General features: G+C 37.1%; 1 protein-coding gene across 2 annotated transcripts in view; it reads right to left on the bottom strand.

Annotated features, from left to right (window-relative positions):
- LOC135250997 (protocadherin-17-like) overlaps positions 1–21,772 on the bottom strand; it is a 69,641-nt gene that overhangs the window by 30,377 nt on the left and 17,492 nt on the right. For both annotated transcript variants that reach the window (XM_064327912.1, XM_064327913.1), the window contains exons 3-4: positions 7,756–7,814; positions 7,432–7,604 (exon numbers count right to left, since the gene is read on the bottom strand). In XM_064327912.1, coding sequence (XP_064183982.1) covers positions 7,432–7,604; positions 7,756–7,814 — 232 coding nt within the window. The remainder of the gene's footprint in view (positions 1–7,431; positions 7,605–7,755; positions 7,815–21,772) is intronic.

The raw sequence follows: 21,772 nt of genomic DNA, 5'->3' as shown, positions 1-21,772 counted from the left end.
GCAAAGACCTTGCCGATTTTAAGCATCTGGTTTCAGATGTAGGAATGACGCCAATATTTTTAATTCAGGAAAGACTTTTCCAACATGGTACATTGTGATGTTTTTTGCAAGTAGGTTGAATTTCTCTTTGTATCTCGTATCATGGCACCCTGTACCGAACAGGCTGATGAGCCTTGATTATTCCATTAAAGCACTCACAGTATGTCAGCTAAATCACATATTTGTTTGATGACTCTCTTATTATCATCTTGCTTCATTTTGAAATATCCATTTCTAAGAGCATAAAAATATTTGGTGGCATTAACATATTTTTGTGACTAGTGCATCTCCATCCATCAAATAATATGTAACTCTAACAAAATAGCAGGAACTACAAGCATAATGCATTGTTCCCCACTGTCCATCATGGCAGCGCACGATTCTGTAATTTTCTGGAGATGCATTAATGGACTGTAATGAATGCCATTTATGGCAAGTGAATATGTAGAAATATAACTGTGACAAATGCTCATTGAAATTCAAACAACCCTCATGGTAAATTCTGGCATTTTTCCAACAATTACCTGGCATCGTTTTCATTCGAATGGGGCCATTACTAATGTTGACACTGATAGTCCATCAGTTACACACCTGTTTCCCAACCTTGCTGTCAAAGTAGGAAATGGCAGCATTTATAAGTTGCAAATAGTACCCACTCAAAATCTGCATTGACGCAAGATGACCAAGAGCAGTACGGTTTGTTGATCATCAAGGTCCAACCACAGTCTTTGAGGGCCATTTCAAAATGGGTGCTTACAGACAGTGCATTTAGTAACTTCAAAAGGCTTTTTCATCGCAGTTTCAATTACTTATCCATTTTTTTTAACTTATTCAGTTCTTTTTATCCATCACTTGAAACATTATTTTACGTAGCATTTAGGTACATCACAAAATTAATGTAACAGCCACTGAAATCATTAAAAATATACTGAAGCACAGCTTAACATTAGTCTGTTGTTTTTTTGATTTACTGCAAGTCTTACTGTGTGAGATCATTCTGCCTGTCTGTGTTCTGTAAGAGAATACTCCATGTCAAATCATTAATTAAAATAGAATTATGTATCATAAATGTATCATATAATTACTTAAAATATGCTAACAATGCTAAATATTTTCTAAGTTACAGTAAGTACACTTCACAAAAGTTAACATAAATGTACATATAATGTCAGCCACATTACAATTGCAGGGTGGCACAACAGCCAACAGATGAATTTAAAAAATCTTAAAATGACAAAACGGCAATGTTTGTAAAAAAAAAAAAGGGCACCAAACTTGAATTCCATCCAGAGCGTTCATCCTTTTAAAATACTTAAATTTGTTCTTGTGACTCTCTTAACAAAACTAATTTCAAGGGCACTGCTTTGCCATGCCTGAATGGATAATTAGTACTTTTCTGGGAAATGAAAAGGACATCAAAATGTTCCTTGAAAGTCAATTCAACATTGTGCTTTGGCTGCCAAATATGCCACACACTAGGTATTTGTAAATGGCCTACACTAAAATACACTAAACTAAAAACTACACTAACTGAAATAGTTTTTTTTTTTTTTTGTGTTTGTTTTAAACCCAGAAAGTGAAATATTCCTTTAATGGCTTGATTAGTCTTTTCCACCAAACCACTGGAATCTCAGGGGTATGGGTGGAATTTTAAAACTCCATATAATATCCATATATGGGCACATCAACTCATGTTTCTTCTGCTATCTATACTGCCTCAGTTGACTATACAGTTGGTTCAGTTGAAAGTACAATCTATTATTATTATTATTATTATTATTATTATTGATAATAATAATAATAATAACAATCAAAATAAAATAAATAAACTGTCCAATTAAAATAGAAAAGACAGCCAAATGGATCAATAAAAGTAGAAAATGAATAAATATTGAAATGAATAATTAACTCAACATATAAAGTACAGTATATTGAACACGACGTGATGCACTCAATATGAGCAAAACTTTGTGATGTGTGTAGTGTAGTTTGAGCATAAGTTTGTTTATAGATGAAATGGGAGCATCAGAAGCACTTTGAATAGGGGCATCAGATAAATTAATCGAAAAAAATGTTCCTCCCTCCTGCTTTGGTGCTGCTCCCAGTTGGTTATGGTCTGGACCACCTAGTTCGCATACAGTATGTCTAAAAAAGGCCCACCCACACACACACACACACACACACAAAAAACTATCAAATAAGTTACACTAAGATAAGGGTGACTACAAGAAGGGATTTCATTGATTCGCACAGTCTTAGAATATTGATTTTGTTTTTCTGCTGTACAGCGGGTGCATTTGTCAGCGAAGCTGTTGGCCATTATGTTAGCATTGTGACCTGCCCCTGAGGTAGTCACATCACACCACATAACAATGTACATTTAGAAAAAAATAAATATTACCAAGTTACTAACTGCTAAAAAAAAAACATCTTTCAAAAAAATGTATTTTATTGATGCATACTTGTTGTCATGTAAACTCAATATTTTTGCTTATACTCAAAGGACATTCATTGTGTAGTCAGACTGATAAATGATGTTTGTTTGATGAGCCAAGTGGAAAAGTACATCTAAAACTGGCGAGTTAGATCAACTAATACTAATCCAACACTGTCCTGTAATGAGGAAGATGATCACAAACTCACATTAGATAGAATGCATGATAATATTTATGTATAATACATATTATTCATTCTCACTAGTTAATATCCTACACCTCTATGTTGGCTTAGGCTTACAACTAAAGTCAAGTCCGTAAGTATTAGGACATTGTTACTGTTTTGACTCCAGAGTACACTACAGTAAAATCGAGGGGGGGTGTGAATAAAAAGGCTGTAATGCCTAAGCGGATCACCCGGTATGGATGCATGTGCCCTCAAATTAAAGCTGACAGTATGCACATTAAACATATTCATTGTTTCATTTCAAATTCCATGTGTTGGAGTACAGAGCCAGAACAACAAAAATTGTGTCACTGTCCAATTGCAGACTGCAGTGTGTACAACGCACAAATGTAGGTCTATTGCATGGGGTCAGCCGAAGCATTCACAGCATTCCAACGGTCTTCCTCTCTTTTTTTCTTGCATTCTCAAAGGCATCATATAACGAGATAAACACACTTCCAGCTTGCAGCTGCTGATTAATGCCTTCCAGGATTAGTCGAGGCTGCAGGCAAATCTGTACATCAATTAATCACCAATTAATATAAAGCTTCTAATATATCTCCCCTTAATTAATGCACTGTTCCTAATTTGGAAAGCATAATTAATCAACTTTAAAATGGCACGTAATGCAGTGAAAATCAAGCAACAAAAATTAAATCAATGAACAAATAAATAAATAAATAAATACACTTTAAATACACAACAAGATGAAAGAGATTCTGAACGGCATCCGTTTCAAATACAGTGTAAAGCTTAAAAAATAAACATTTTGAACTACCGTGATCCTACTGCAGGGGTGTCCAGTCTTATCCAAAAAAAAATTATAATAATAAAAGAAAGAAAAACCTGCACCAACACTGGCCATTTTCTTAAAGCATACATAGTCAACTGGAGCACATATCTTAATTAGTTGTGATCTACACATTTAGAATTGTTCATATGTTACTATATGAGGGAGTGCTGCAGTTCTGTTGCAGGTCAGGTTCAAGCAAACCAGTACAACAAAGAAAAACAAATATAGAGGGTGGACAACATAAGTTTGTTTCTGAGTTTAACTGAAATTACTGAAGTTGGGCCCAGGGGTGTTTTCACCTCTGCTACACTCCAATATTTATATTCTTGGTGCCTTGAGCGTGGCTCTATACTAGGGCTAAATTACAATCTCAATTTGCTCAAGCACATACTATTTAAGCCGGTGTGGAAGCTGAACTGCAGCTGGGAAATTCAAGGACAGTTCAGGACATTTCAAAGAACTACTCAATGACATGGTGGGTCATGGTATATAGTGAGAGCTTTTGTACTTAAGTCATTATTTTAACCTTTCCTTTTATTATGAATGATGACTGGGTGAGAAGCAGGCTCAGGGTTCTGTTTTGCGGAATCAATGCCACACAGCGCATGGCCACCGTCAACGACTCGGTGCGTGGGTGCACTGGGCGTGGCTTGTGATTGTTAGTATTTTCGGGAGCAGAGGTGAGGAGCACACTACACAAGATATGCCGCACCAGGAAACAGGGCAGGGTTATACTGAATATACTGTATTATCAGTGGGTGTAGTGCAGCTGCCAATCAAATGGCCTCTTTTAATCCCTTTGAAGAGCCATGTGCGTTGCCCAGGGCGTGCTACCAATTTTCGTAGTCTACCATGGCAATGGAAGATGAGGATAGTGAGTTACTAATCAGATGTTTTTCACTAGACATTCTTTTGTGGGAGGTGCAGAGTTGGGCTGTCGTTTTTTAAAAAACGTTATTATTCTTTCAAAAAACTTATCTCATAAATAAGATAAATTTGTTTGAATTTGTTCAAATTTTCTTCCATAAGAATTAGACAATTGCCTAAACATATATTATAGGTCTGTTTAATTTCCCATTTAACCTGTAGCTTAAATGCTCTATGCTATACCTAAGAAAATTAATGACAACAGTATCTTGAAGGTTTATTAAACAAAATAAAACCAGGGAAGATCATACAATGCCAGTGATGACCTTCAGAAAAGGAAAATGGCTCAGTCAAATGAAAGAAAGAATAATTATATCATATAATTATATCATAAGTCCATCATTAATTCACAACAATGGCATGGCTTAAATGAGTGTAGTGGGATTTGATGAGTGGTGGTTTTGTCTCAAATACGCTTATTTTGATTATTTATCTCCTCGTTCCAAATCAGGTCCCGAATATTCTGATGAGCTGCCAAAATCGCACTGCACCATGTGTTATTGACTGACACACCCCGAGCAGCGGCTCCCCTCCCACTTTGACAAACTGAGTCACAAAATTACCAAATCACTCGGGCTCGTCAAAATATATGGCGAAAAATACCATTTTGCCAGTGCGCCGGCTCACAGCACACCATGCGCTGGCTGGAAAATGGAGCCCTTGGTGTCCATTCCATTTCAATTCAGTCAATTCTGGAAATTAACTTAACCATTTTCAATAGTATGTTTTACTCCTGGTGAGCAGAGAGGGAAAACAATGGCTTTTAGTGTCAGCAATGCGTCCTTTCGCACTGGTATCAAAAGAAAGGGAGAAAATGAATGCAAAAAGGATAAAAACAAAATGAAAAACTACCAATTATCCAGGTTAAGTTCAGATCCCTGCTGAACATCATGCAAACGCATGGCTCTAGTGCCATCATCATACTGTGCAAATTCTCAAAGTGAAATAAAACATACCTGTATGAATCATGGAGAAAACATATTTTGCTTTTCTGACACCAAGCTAATGTCAATGATGCTATTAAGAAAGTTTAGCAGAGCTCACAATTTTTTGCTGGGCATTTCCCTGATTTTTCTTTTTTAAAAAAGGTTTACAGTTTTGTGCATTTATGCCTACATGTTTTATGGAACCCGCTGGAACACTAAAGGAAATAATTGGTTAAAAACGTTCTTTAAAACAAAGACTGCCATTTTGCTAATCATTTAATTAATTTGTGTATGTATCACCTGCTGTTTTCATTATTTTTGCAGAAGTATGTGTCACAGCACCCTAAGCACAAATTCATTTGTATAACCTTTTTGAAAATTAGGCAATCAATGCAAATGCACCATCACAAATCAGAACAGCAACATTAACAAGGATTTTATTTGTTTTTACTGCGACTTGTTTCCAGGGAAGAAAAAAGGGCAATGATTCCACACGAGTGAAGACAGCAGATGTATTGAAATGGAAAGATTTGACAGGTTGATGAGCTGAAATATTGTCCTCATCTTGTCGCTGCACTACAATGAACAGCATTCATCTTCTGCTTAATCTAAATAATATATGAATCCAGTATAACAAGTCAACCAATTACAAGACAGACACTGCACTGAGTTACATTGCAGTCTTTTTCTATGCCGTCAGCTGTAGTTAGCAGCTGCGAAAAGGTTCATAAATAATAAATAAAAAATATGTAAAATAATAATAAAAATAAAAAATACCATGTAGTGAAAACCAAGCAAGAAATAAAAAATAAATCAAAGAGACCCAAAATATACCTTCACTGCCCTACCATGTCAGGATATATTAACAAACAATGAAAAGCACGTCTGCACTTTTAAAATATGGCTTCAGTTCCCTCTATCTTTTCGATTCAATAAAGTGTCCTTGGAAGTGTGCCAGAGAGACGGGACCCAGAAACCGAATTTTATTGGGAGGAGAGAGGCAGCTGCAGCCTGTTGACTGTCTCATTGTAAGGGTATTGATTTCAGTGGGGGCAGAAGAAATAGTTACGACCTTCCATGAATTTTGACTTCAAGGTGGATAAACAAGCATGGTCTTTGCTTTTATTTTCAAAAGCTGTATCACATGCATAGACACTCCGGAAAAAAACATTTGACATATCTCGTTGGCTGCACGGCCTTTTTTTTACATTTCGATCCAGATATTATGGGCAGTCATAGACATCTGTAGCTTTTGTAAGAATCTGCTGTTTTCTGTAGCAGTAGAATTAAATAGGAGCATTTTGTCGATTAAAAAAAAACCTTTCATATCATGATACATGTGGCCAGCACACATTCTAGTTACTGTTTACCAAAACTTCAAAAATTGTATGCTAGTTAAAAAGGTGTTATTTGAGGATATTTAATGAATATTAATATTCCCAGTGGAAATTTCTGCAAATCATGTTTCTGAGAATTAAGGTACCAATGTTCAGTTTGTTGATTCTGAAGTGTCTGACATATATGGTACCCCATTCAACAGCAGAGCTCTGGGAGGGACGCAACCAGGAAAGTCTTTGTTCTACACGTGTTGCAGGTAGTTTCCTCTAATGATAGCAGTTAGTATAATTATTCATATTTAATCAGTCCTGAGATCTCCATCGTAAGTCTCCTAGTGTATTGTAAGTCATTTTTCATGTTTGAGGATTAAAGTTTCAAGGAATAATGCCCAGTGCTGGTCCCCGGCTTGGACTAAATGGCAGACCATAAGTGGTTTAGCTTATAAAATAATAATGGATTGTCTAGAGTGATAAAACTGGCAAGGCTATAATGATTTCATAAGCTAGCACTACAGAAAAGAGTTAACCAGCGAGGGCAGTGTCAGGAGAGGCCACACAGAGACAGGACTCTGGAGATCAGTCAAGCAAAGAAAGGTTGTCCAAAAGAATTTGGCAAAAAGGCAAGTGGAGGAGTGGAATATAATTTAGAAAAAAGTTGGAGAAGGAGGGATGGAGGATGAGAGAGAGGGATAGGGAGAGAGAGAGAGAGAGAGAGAAGATAAAGAATGTCTTTGGAAATACAACTCACCTTGTTCAAGAGGCTGCGGTTTAGCTGAAGTCGCTTTCAACTTAAGGGCCTCCTTGGCTGACATATCACAACAGGAACCTTTATTAGTGTCCTGGTCACTGTCGGCCTGGTCGCTGTCACCGTGGCCACTGTCTCTAAGACTCGCTCGCTCAGGGTCCTTGAAAGTAGAGTTGCTAAAAGGATGGAAAAATGTTTTTTTTTTTTTTTTTTTTAATGAGGAACCTATGGCTCCTTTAACAGACTAAAGTGAGTAATATGGTCTGACGGAAAGACGCTAGGAGGAATGCAAATGAATTGTCGGACAACTTATTTAAACGCCCTTACCTTTGAACAAACTGCTGCCTGTTGCCCATGTAATTGGACTCTGCAGGGAAATTGTCTGTCTGTGAAGGAGAAAGGAGAGAGAATTTACATGTTGTGCTACACAGAGATTTCTCCTGCTGTGCAACAAGATTTCCTGGTGAAATCAACATGATTAATAACACACAGTGGTTCCATTCAATCATCAGAATTGTACATTTTAATTATTTTAAAATTGCATGGGGGGTTGGAGGTCATAAAACCCGTACCATAAACAATTCCATGATTTCCAATTTTTCAAATGAACATGAACACGGAGATGTTGAAAAATGACATATTAACCTTTCTATGAGACCGCACATAAATGTTATTTATTCACCTAAATGAACTGCTACTGGAAATACGAGGCCTTGCTAGATAATTGGCACATGCTGCTGTATATATCAAGGGATACAAAGAAAAAGCATACTCTTTGCTTGGTTTGTGCATTAATGATAGTGATCGGAACTGCAATTCTTGTGCCATTATGTTCATTTTAGTTACAAATGGCCTTACAAATAGCATTTCTTTGAAGGATACAAACTCACAGCTTGGTATATTCAGAAACTATAAAAGCAAACCCCTCTGTCCCATAAAAAATGTTTAAAAATATGAGTGGTAAAACTCAGTTTCCAATGAAAATTTTATAATCAAAACTAAGTAGAGTCATTAAACATCTGTCATAGAATCTACAGATTATTTGTTGCCTGTCATAATTACTCTGTTTCATCCATGATGCAGAATCATGCCCCAGTTTTGACAGCCTTGACATACATAGAGAAACAGAAAACAATTGCATAAATGGCAATTAACACGTCTTCTGGCATCTTTAATTATGGTATGGTGAACTTACTAGGTCAACAAACTATTCTGACATTAAAAATAATTACAGCAAGAGATTAGCAGTTAATATATAATAATATAATATAATAATAATATCCTTGTTTTTAAATGTATCTCATGGAATTACATGAACCTTTAACAGGATGCATTATATACTGTTATGCATGGTAATCCAATATAGTATTTGACATTTTCTCAAATGCGCAAAAAAAGTTAAATAAAAAACATTCTCCATGAAACATACCTTACCCCAAACTTATTCAAAGCAGAGTAATCATAATGCTGAAAAAGATTACCATTTAAATAATTTTCCCTATCTTTTTTTATTTTTTTAGGAAACAATGCCAAGATGACTGAATAAAAACAACTCATAATTAAACCTGGAGAACCATCCCTTTGCTTCTAAAACATATGAAAACAACAGTTTGGAGGATGGGATTGAACAGTTCCATCTGTGTAATCTCATCCTCCAAACTACAAACTATTGCTTTCATGGTTTTTCCATTAAACATTTACATGTCTAATGGAACTGCAATACCACATTAAGACTTACTGAAACAGTACATTAGAGACAGTTCAGGTACATAATTAATAAAATATTGCCATATGATCCACTGACCAAACCCCTGGAATATAGGCTTTAAAACCATCCAGGCATATATTGTAGAGAATTGGTTACTGATAAATGTCAGTTAATTGTCAGGGGAACCAGCCTGGCATCATTGTTCATTTCATGCTTTGTCTTGGCTTAGCTTCTCATTTCTCTTCTGCAATGTGGTCTTTGAAGAACTCTGTGATGATTTTGAAAATTTGAAATTTGAAAAAAACAAAAAAAACAAAAAAACAAAAAGAAATAATATATATATATATATATATATATATATATATATATATATTCTGGATGATGGCATGCATCCTAGTCGCTATCATATTCTGAATAAGATGATCAATGCCCCATGAATCACTTTGGCAGCACGATACATGCTAATCAAAATATCACAAATAAGCCATGTAGGTCATGGGATTTTGAAAGACCTTGTGATTTTTTTTTGCAATTCTGAAAAATACCTTGCTCTGAACAATCGATCTGATGATAATCCAACATCTACAGGTTTTCTCAGATACTTTTATAAAGACTGTCACAGAGCTTTCCTGCACCCAAATATCACACAGTATTGCCAGTAGAAGCATAAACCTCAGGCTTCACCATCATAGGAGGACAATTTGATTCTGGAGGCAAAGGTTAGATACATATATATATATATATATATATATATATATATAACCCAGCTAACACAATCCTGTTGCAACATACAAGTACACATACATTCAAAACATGGTTGAGAGTGCAAAACCTTTGTCACATTTAACTTTTAAAGGAGTATTGTGCTATAATCCGTAATGATATGGATCGGTTTTTCCACGTTGCATTGATTTGATTGGTTTGCTGCCCTTTGAACAGGTACATAAATCTGGACCGATGTATCGTTACATTCCTAATTACCAATACGTACAGTATCTCTTTCATTGCTGAGAGACAGAAATGCATTTTCTGGTCACTCAAAAGATGGAAATCCAAATAGGGATATATGTGGGATATTGGAATATTTGGGTTAACACTGGAATATTAGTGTACATGTAAACACAGCCAATGAGTCACATCGCAGAAATACTGAGGCACAGTATCACTACAGACGCAAGCATGAGCTCTACTGGCAGGAAAAGAGCGTTAAAAAACACCTTTGCTGCACAGATTTCCCTGCCAATTAAACTGAAGATAAGAAAAGTCTGTAGTCTAATACACTGGGTCATATTAAAAGAACAGTCTTGCTGAAGAAAGACGGCTGGAGCCTAATGACCGAGCTATTCAGCCAGCATAATCAGATTTATATTAATACAGCTACACCGTATTCAAGGGAGCCATGAAATGGAATTTCAGAGTTACTCTGTGTATCTCTAGCCGAGTGGAATATAAATATCTTGGTGATTTGATCACAGAAGCGGAAGAAACACCTGTGTACCCTCCAATCTTTTTTTTTTTTGGTGCAGGGAAAAAGGGGGGGTTGTTTTGTTCTGCTGTGGCAACCTGGATGGGGGCTTGGCACATTGGTCCAAGACTCACAAGAAATTAATGTCTGTCAAAACAGATTTTCTGTTTACTTTGAGCACCTGCAAGTGCCGGGTGTCTCGTTTGCTTGCTGTACATGTAGACAGGGAAGGAGGTAGCACAGTTGCCATGGTGCAACGTAAACCACAGGTGCAGCACTTATTGTCTGGAGAAAACGAGGCAAGGCAAGATCGATGACATCTAGAAGAGGGACGTGGCCCTTGAGGATGGTTCAAAGGCCTTGTATTTGAAGTTTGGGCTTGTCCCATATTTCCTTTGTGGCCTTAAAGGATTAGCCTTTACTTTTATGGGAGTCTTATGAAGATGCTCACCTCAGTTGAGACAAATGCCAAGGGGAAGCTTGCTTTGTGAATGTGGCACAAAACGTGAGCACATTTACTGTTCTGCAAACTGCCTTCTCCCATCATTGGCTTGCTTCAATGGAATGCACATCTGCTCTTTCATGGCTCTGAAGAGAGCTATCTTTTGGTGTCTCAGACAAGGAGATGCATAGCCAGGGAGGAATGGCACGGTAGTTCACATGAGTTCACATGGCTTAGAGAAGTGGTTCTCAATCTTCTCAGACCCCCAACCACATTAATACCCCCCATAAATAACAAATAATCTAATAACTGATGTAACACTATGCTTTGCGGATGCATTTAAATTAGCAACAGAAACATATTTATTAGTCATAAGACAATATATTGCTCTATTGCATTTTCCAAGCAATACAGTGCTGATAATTGTTTAAGAGACCTACTAATGACAGTCATATATATATATATATATATATATATATATATATATATATATATATATATATATATAATGATGTAGCCCTAGCTATTACATGAGTGCAGTACACTAAGGGCACATCCATACTTCTGCTCTTTGTGCAGACTGGGACAATTGGACTTCCCCTGATGCATATGATTGATTGCATCGTGGACAAATTGCATTGTAATATCAGCCAAAATGCCTGTTAATGAAAGTAGGCAACACAACAACAGAAATGCATTGACAACTAGAGACATTGTTAATACTTTGCTTATCTGGCATGAACAATAACAGTAAACAAATAAAAAACAAAAAATTGTCAAATTAAACTAATCTGTACTACTAAATGATATTACTCTTAGTGGGCTATCTCTGTTACAAACATTGTACTGTTACATTCATCAGTATATTGAATGAATTTGTTCTGAGAGCACATTGCTTGAGTTTGATATTTAAGACAGAAGTGGGGGGGTCCCTCTCTATCCTCTGTAATCAGTGCATGCAGTTCTGTTATCAGTACATGGTGGTATATAATTGCGTGATATGGCATTATGGCATCCAACATTTACTCCATTCCACTGTAATCAATACCACAAATGTTAAACTTAATTCCTTCAAAAACATGAAACTAAATTAATTGTTAAAAGGTGTAATAGGTTTTATGCTTTTTTTATGGAGGAAAAAACTCCATGCTTACACAGATGAAAATAATTGGGGCATTGCCAAATTTTTATTTATTTATTTATAGTCACGTAAGACTAAGTAGTTAGTGCTGTCCACACATAGATGGTTATCACAACATTGTGGCATGTGGATATAATGGTATGGAAAGAGGCAGCTGTTTCACTACATTCAAGTCGAGCTGTGATGGTTTTACACGCAGCAGTACATCACACAGGAGTATATTCAATCTCAAATTCCAGTAGGTCCTGAAACCCTTCGCACTCTACCGTGCTTCCAGGAAAAATATCTTTCGTTACAATTTTAGCAATGAAGTCTGTTGTGGTTTCAGCTGGACAGCTGACACACTGAGGCAAAGGCATAATTTACGGGAGGTTGGGGGATACACCCCCCCCCCCCCCCCAGAAGTTACAAACCAAGCCAAATACCCCTCCGATGACATAGCATGACAATGAGAAAAATAACTTCATATAATAAAGATGGGGAAATTATGACTGGGATATACTGATCAGTAATGCTCGGTGTTTGTCACAGAAGTCACAGATGCCATTGAGTCTGTGACTTTCCCCGGTTTTTGCCATTTCGGCAATTTCATCTGTTTTTAGTGCTTTCCGTGATTTTTCAGCAGGTTTGGATGATGACTGTCGACCTTAACATAGCCCACAGTGTTATTTGTATAGGCCTACGCATTTTAACAATAGCCTATTGCCAAATACTGGGAGAAACAACGTGTGACAAGTATACAGATTCTGGAATGTGCTGGGATCAATATTCTGGTCCTTGTCAGTTGTTGCAATTAGATGTGTGATGGCCCCTGTCAACACTGTTGATGCCCAGCGTTCCTTCCCCCTTTATTGTAACATCAGTGACAGCAGGTGCATATCAAAGACTCAAACCTCACAATGTGCAACATATGTTGTTTTTATTTATTTATTTATTTATTTATTTTTATTTCAGTAGGGCAGCCCCCAGACGCCACTGGAGGGTTGCAGTTCTCGGGGTCTATGCATTTCATCCCCCAGTATTCAAACTAAACTTACGCCCGTGCACCGAGGTCTCAATACGAAGTTGGATGCTTGTTTGCTGTAATCCCTTGGCTCAGATGTTTGGTTCTTAGGTGGGTTAACATCATAGATGTTGACGAGTAGTATGCAAATTTGGCAACACATATTTTGTATCGAACAGTGCTTTCATTGAGCTTTTCAAAATCATTCCACAAGAAACTCTTTAGCAAGCCATATTTTCAACTGACAGTGAAGTGAATGACAACAAGCCTCACCCGCCTCCTTATTACCCTTTTAGAGCAGCAACCTAGCTAACATTTGGTGATCCTTCCTTTTGAATGGTTTGACAAAAAAATAAAAACTATTTTCAGTTATTTCATTTAACATTTGATGTGTGCTCGCAACTGAAATTGTTCACATCACTAGACCCTACCTGTGAACCATTAAGGTAACTGTCAGATTTTCTGGAAAAAAAAAATCCCACTCTGTTTAAGGATCATTGGTCAGGCTGTGAATCTAAAGGAAAGGTGTGGAAATGAATACTAAAGAGCATTCTGTGGAAGTTAGAGATAAAGTATTACAAATCCATGCATTAGGAAGAGTACAAAAATACAAAATAATGAAATAATATAGTTTCAATGTCCCAGTGAGCACTGTTGGATCAATAGTGAGGAAGTGGGCACTGCATCAAACTACCCAGTCACTGTGTAGAAGAGGCTGTCCTTTAAAATTCTTAGAAACCACGCAAGAAGGAGACTTGAGACGGAGGCCACAGAGAGGCCAACATTCACTTAGTTCAGTGGCTGAAAGTGGAGAAAAGGTGCCCTAGTCAAGAATTTGAAGAGCTCTGCATAAATCTGGTTGTATGGGAAGGTGGTGAGAAAGAAGCCATTACTCAAAAAGAACCATCTCAAAGCACATCTGAAGTTTCCCAGAAAACCTTAGCGACCAAGCTAAGATGTGGGGAAAAGGTTTTGTGGCCACATGAGTCCAAGATAGTTTTTTGGCAATAATTTGAAGCACTCTCGGTGGCACAAACCTAAGACTACCCATGCCTTAAGAAACAGTCTCCGCAGTGAAGTATATTGGTGGCAGCAACATGCTGTAAGGATCTGTTTCATCAGCGCAAACTGTGCATCTTAAAACTAAAATTGAGCAAAATACAGAGAAATACTTCAGTCTGCTAAAAAACTGAAGTATGGAAGAAAGTGCACCTATCAGCAGGACAATAATCCCTAGCACAAAGTCAAAGCAACAGTCGAGTGGCTAAAGAACCAAAGTTGATGGTTCTGTAGCGGCCCAATCAAAGTTCTGATCACAATCCCATCGATAATCTGTAGCACCATTTGAAAATGTTGGTCCACAATCCTGATCGAACCAACCAGAACAACCTGTGGCAAATCTGCCGAGGGGAATGCAAAGAAAATAAATCCCAAACAATGTGCAAAGCTGGCAGATACTTACCCCAAAAGATTTAGAACTGTTAATGCAGTCAGCACCATGATGTTTGAGACAAAGACATATTGTTTATTGATCTGGCTCTGTACTCCACAATTTAAAATTCACATGGTCAAAGTGCAGATTCTCAGCTTTAATTATAGGGTATTTTTTGTATGCATTTTGGAATCACCATGTAGAAATTACAGACATTTTTTATACATAGTCCCCCCATTTCAAAGCGTCATTACCTGTGCCCTTAATGCAGGTATAAGAGAGGAAAAATTTGATTTATGATTTATGATTTATGGTTTAATGATTTTAAACTTTTGATTGCCCTTGGGGTATGTAATTGATGTTTGTCAATATGAGGACCAGAATTGTGCCAATGAAAGTTAAGGAAGCCATTATGAGGTAGAGAAATAAGAAAAAAAAACAAAAGAAAAAAAACAGTCCGAGACATCAGCCAAACATTAGGCTAACCAAAATCAATTGTTTGGAACATCATTAAGAAGAAAGAGAGCACTGGTGAGCTCAAAAATAATAAACTTTCACTAACTTCACTAAGGAGACTGAATACTTCTGGAAAGCACTGTACATACAGTAAAGCCACTTTAGATACAAGTTAATGACTAACAACCTAAAGTGATATGATATATACAGTATATATCCATTCAAAATGACACAAAACCATGTCTTTTTATATAAAAATTATTCAATGGGTTAATAGTGAAATAAGTGCTCAAAAGGCCATATGTGAACTGTTTTCTGACAAAAACATAACAACAAAACAGTTTGCAAATTAAATCAAAGATAGTGGGATGTTGAAAAGGAGGTGGATTATCTTTCACAAAGACAACATACAAAAAGTTTCCTGTTTACAGCCGGTTTTATTATTTCTGAATTTAAACTAAGGTTTATAGATTTAAGGCCAGCATAACTCAATATATGGCAGCAGTAACTATTAACTAGTAACTAATCTAATCTAATCTAAAGTATTTTGTGCATGTTATCAGTAGATAATAGTCAGTAGGGCATACTTATAATTCCAGGAGTACAACATTTCTCATGTTTATCACAAAATAATATCTCAACCCTATGCACATTCAAGGAAGTTTTAGACCAACATTTGGGAACCCTGTTATAAAGCACTCTGTTGGGCACAGGTTTGATTATTGGGGAGGACATTGCCATTGTACCCTTGGGCAAGGTACTTAACCTGCATTGCTTCAGTATACTGTATATCCAGCTGTATACATGGATGCCATGTAAATGCTATGTAAAAGTTGTGTAAGTTGCTCTGGATAAGAGCATCTGCTAAAAGGCTGTAATGTAATGTAAAATATGCAGGTGAGCCAATTGCCCACCTGTTAGCTGTGGTCTAGCTAAGTTTCCTGGATCCCTTCTCACTAATGTTTGCTCCCAAAAGGTTGTCATTTTTTTTCTATGGTCCATGGGAGAAGTGAGTCACAATTCATAAGGAATAAAATCCAGGGAGATATGTGATAAATGTTCCTGCATGAACAGCAGTGATCCAAAAAAAAGGTTGTCATCACCATTTTAATGGCAAAGTTTGAATGTTTTTCTTGAACATTTCAGCAGTTGCAATTTGTTTACAAAGCTTGGTTGACACTAATCAATTTAGACATGCCTCAGGTCACACACCCCAGCCTCCTGTGGACATCCATGCCCCCGTTTGAGAACCACTGCATTAAAGTTCAGGTTTTTGCTACCTGCAGCTGCCTCTTTCAACCAGCTTTCTCCAGATTTGCATAAAAACTGAATGAATAAATAAATAAATAAATAAATCGAACACTTGAGCCTGGAGAGGTTTATTTAAAGTCCCTCCCTTTTGGAGATTATAACAGCAAATTACTCAGCAGAATTAATCTCAGCGTGATTCATCATGAGTGTTACAGAACAGAATTTGACCTAATATACAGACAACATACTGTATGTGGCCTCAATTCGAGCTGCAAAATCAGTACACTCCACACAATGAGACAAAGAGAGGACTTCAGAAAGAGATCATTTCCATTCATGCAAGAGGACACTGACAAGAGAACAGAACACATTTATCTTCAGAGATTATTTTATTCAGTGGTGCTGAGATGCATTAAAGGCTCAGTAAAACACCAGCAACATGAGATAAAACAGAGTAGCACAGTATCAACTGACATTGTTGCCTGGAGTCTCTTCTCATTATGGCACCATCCACTAAGTAAAGCCGCGTTTCCACCGCAGGAACTATACCCCGGAACTAGGAACCTTTTGAGGAACTCAGTGCGTTTCCACCGCAGGAACTAGGGTCTAAATTTAGTTCTGGGGGCTTTGTTTTACCCCCCAAAACGTTCCTGCTCGAGGGGTAGTACTTTCCGAAAGTACAGGAACCTTTTGGGTGGAGCTTGCAGCGCTGAACATTTCTGATTGGTCGAGTACTCGCAACATTTGTGTTGTATTTATTTTCCGCCATTACCCGCCATGTTTGAAAATATGCAGCGGCAAACCAATTTATTTTCATAATAACTTCAAATCAAACTTGTATGTTATGCGGCGCAGTAGCCTACTTTTGGTTATAGCCTGTCAACGTCTTGGAATTATAACGTGTGCTCTTCTGTTCTTTTCTTGCTTTAGTATTCGTTTTATAAAATGCTAAGCATTCGTGCTGGGACAGCATATTACGTAGGCTACCAAAACATTCAAACGGATTAATTCGGTTGCTGAATATTTTCTTCCGGATTTTCTTTGTTAGCCCGTTGTAATTGACTCAAAACGTTTGATACAGTTATGTGAGGTATGCGGTAGTTCCGCGTAATTAACATTGGTGATACAGTACAAGCAAACTGGAAATCGCCTTCCGCACTTTTTGTCCGGGTAAAATAACAGGTTAATTCTAGTAATCTTCCCTTTAGCTTTTTCAGACTGCCGTAATTTTACTCAATTTTACTGCCATTTTTCAATTCCACGAAAAGACCAGGAAGACTATGGACTAATTTATGGTGCATAGTTCGCATCTGGAGGGCACACTTCGCTGCTCGGCTAGCAGTAACTTCGAAGGAAAGCAAACGGTGGCTGTACCACTACTAATTTACATTTTCACGCAAGTCCGAGTTTTCGTTCTATTCTTGTCATTTTGCCATTAGCCTATATGGAATTGACGACGAGAAAGTAATCAAACAGCAAATTGTTTACAACGTGTGCATGTTTTCTGCTGTTGTTGCCGGTTATACATATAAATGTGAATGCATTCTGTCGCTTCGGATGTCAAGACATGAAAGCGAATGTTCGCATAAAAACATAATGAATGTGTTTGAGAGGATATATGAAAATCAATAAATACAAAAGTAACCATATATAGTCATTGTTGGTAACCCGTTGTATATAAGTGAAATAAACCCCTCCGGGCTGTCCCGGTTATATGACAGATGGACCGACGACAACGTCAGTGGGCTAATTTGCCTAATCTTCGCGGTACTTTAGACCCCGGTGGAAACGCAGACAACCATTGGCTGCAGGAACCTTTTAGTTCCTGGTAAAGTAGTTCCTGGGACTGAAAGTTCCGGGTAATTTTGGTGGAAACGCGGCTTAATTGTACTGTTTATTAGCATTTCAGAGCTTAACTGATGTAGGTAGATATAGTGGTCTGGCAACTAGCCAGGAGATTAGCCACAGCACACTCACCATTGGTGAAGTTCTTTATTGACATGCTTATTGCTTTCAGTTTTAGAGAGTGAAAAACTCAACTGCAATGTCAACTTTGGTCCAGTTTTGGATCAGAGTAAATCTGGAAGACTACATAAATTATTCTGCGGAAGTACCTAGTTTACTAATACAAAATGGTGGACGTATGCTCGTATCAATTGTTTTGTGTTCAAACATTTGGTTAATTATTGTGCATGATATATTTATGTAGATTTAGCAAGCTTGTTTGGTAGATGTAGCCTCATTAACAAAGTTGCTGGTAGTAGATGTGTTAATGAATGCAACAGATCAAAGAAGATATTAATTTTTTCATCTCAGCCTACAAAAACTGAGTACAGTGCCCTCATACAACAACTCAAGCGATAACCATCACAAACCAGATGGCTGCTGTACTAGCAATGATCCACAGAACTTTACATGCAAAAGATTTGTAGAGGCCAACTGAGTCTTTAAAACAGCCTTACTCATTCCTTAATATTATTATACAGAAAATGACAGCAGCATATCCAAAAATTTTAACTATCCTGGCTCAGGAAATGGCTCAGCAGTTGTGAAAAAAAACTGTGCTGAGTTCATTGATTGCAATTCTCTAGCACCGTAGGTATAGATTATTTTTATAGACAGGAATGCAAGACTTACCATTTTCTATTTTAGTGATGATTTCCATCCATCCATCCATTATCTATACCCGCTTATCCTGGTCAGGGTTGCGGGGGGTGCTGGAGCCTATCCCAGCATGCATTGGGCGAGAGGCAGGAATACACCCTGGACAGGCAGCCAGTTAGTGATGATTTTTACAGTTAAAATGTATTAAATCTGAGCACTATTTTATTGAGTGCTTCAGTTGTTTTGGGAAATTTTCTCTTGGCTACACAAATGCTGTGTCAGTATTAACAATTAATAATATTAACTATAAATTAACTATACCACATGACACTGATCCTGGGAAATCATAAAACATATTATTTGTAACAAAATGTATGCACCCTGAAAACTGGTTCTTGAACACACCAAAACATTTAACTTGAAGACATGACAAGTCAGGAGTCAATTTATCTAGGTTTATAAACATATAAAACAAAACACTAATGTAGCCTACATCATAAAGGAAAACAATCAGCATTAGTCTACATACAACTTCTCAATAATAGACAATATATAGGCTACTGCTGATGTCTCCTCTTAAGAATGGCCACTGATCTCATGCTGGCAAGAAGTTAACACCTGCTTTCCCCAGACCTTAAATAACAGACGCAGTTACCTTTGCAGCAGCGGCCACCACCCATGATGAATCAGCAGTAGCAGGTCATATGCATAAATTTCCATTCTCCTTACCCATATTTTTGCAGTCTACCACCAGAAAGCCCAAAAATACATATGCATTAACTCAACACTGTCCTACCCTAATAAAAAAAGAATCCCAAACAAAAACATTTGGGTTCCATTAGCTTTGCTGCTTGGACCCCTAATTCATTTTGTGTACAGTGTACTCTTTGTCTGATGTAGTTTCCAACTGTTGAGCATTAACTATAATGCCTTCTGCATTGAAGTTACTGCAATACTTGGTGACCTTTTGGAAAGCCAAGCTGTGCAGATACAGTACAAATCCAATAATCTTAGAATGTCTCCAGGATCTGCACAGCAGGTATGCTACAACATGACCACTGCTGGTACTTGTCAAATATTAGGGTCGTAAGTGATCATGGTAGTGGGAGTAAAGAGATTTCCCTGCTGTACTTAATCCTACATTTTTTTTCAACTCACCTTGACCAGAGTCATTACCATAACAATGTAATTAATGATCTATGACTGAAAGAAACCATAACATTAAGGCTTATAATGGGAAAAAGTCAGCGAGGTAAAAGTCACTGCCACTCATTTCTTATATAATGCCCCAATTGAAAGAAATACTGTAAGGACCCATGTTTAATTCAAGCCTTCTTAATTAATACCATCATGTATGTATGGCAGATGCAGGCTGCACTTTGTTTTAAGATTAATTTCTGTGATTATATAAGTAAAACAAAGGCTCCCAGATGTTATAATATGCATGTGTTAGAAACTGTACAACAGTACATACGTAATGATGTCTTTAAAACTGTTTAATCATTTCAATTAGTTCCAACATAAAATAATACTCCAATAATACTGGGCAATGCAATGGAGACTGTATCGAACACAACGGAACGGATTTATAAAAAGTATACTTGAAAGATGCAACAACACTTACTACACTTAATATATGTGGGTGGGATTATGCTGGAATTCCCTAGGATTCCACATTGTAACAAAATATGCAGAAATGCTAATTATAAAGCCCAAGAGAAGAAATAAAATTAAAATAGCAGCAAAGAAAATAAAACTGTGGCAGCCTAACACAACTTGCACCCACATGGTGTTTTTTCCATCTAAACCATCTGAAATCCTCCAAAAAATGTTCTCAAATCTAAGGAATTACTTATTTGGTACAGAACCAATCGCAATGCAGAAAAGACTTAAAGAAGGGTATCAAAGCTAGGCACATTACTCTGATGACAAGGCCAACACCAGTACATTCTGGTCTGTGTTTATACAGATTACAGATGCACAGGCAATTATCTTAATTGTTGATGGAGAAAAGACACAAGCATTGAGAAGGATAGAGGGAGGAGTGAGGAACTCCCACTACATTATGGAAAGTAGACAAAACACCGCTTGAAAGCTTACTTGCTTAAATGTGCGCAGTCTTTGTACATCAATAATTCATCAAGACTGATGTGCCCCATTTCTTTCAATAAATTCATAGATGGTTTGATGACTAAAGTTGGCAAATTTAGCAGCAAACTTAAACAATTTTCCTGAGTAAAAAATGTAAAATAGAATTTGAAAAAGGGCAAAACGTTTCTTTTATGGTTACCTCTCTTGATGTCAATGCCACGCTATTATCTGGAATTACTGTACACAGAACCACTGAGTCGCCAGCCAACATACTTTTTTGCTTGACCTCTGTATTTCTGGCTTGCTGTCACTTTACTCTTCACATTTTTGAGTCAGATAATTAAGACATCATTAAATCCATTCTATTCCACTCATATGCTTCCACTTTTCGGTGTGTCAGAGGGGTTTCTTACCGCTGGTGACCTCGATGTGACACGTTCTGGTATCTTACAGTTGGTAACTCTGATGCTGAATTTCATTTTTTGAAGGTATATTTTATGAAGAGAAAGGGAAACATTCCCAACAAAATTTTTAAAGCCAGTTTTCTTAGAACACAATATTCAAACAGTCTTGTCTCCAGAAATATTTACTCAGTCACATTAAAAGATGATTTTGTAGCGGTACTATAACAGGAGATGAAATGATGAAAAAGTACATTTTTGAAACATGTATCCAAAGTATGCATTTTGTTCATGAATAATGACAGTAGAAACATTTACCTATATTTCCTTCATAAATCCCTGAGTGCCAT

Source organism: Anguilla rostrata, chromosome 3, assembly GCF_018555375.3.
Source record: "Anguilla rostrata isolate EN2019 chromosome 3, ASM1855537v3, whole genome shotgun sequence".
NCBI lineage: Eukaryota > Metazoa > Chordata > Actinopteri > Anguilliformes > Anguillidae > Anguilla > Anguilla rostrata.
This window is presented reverse-complemented; position numbering and strand designations above follow the sequence as displayed.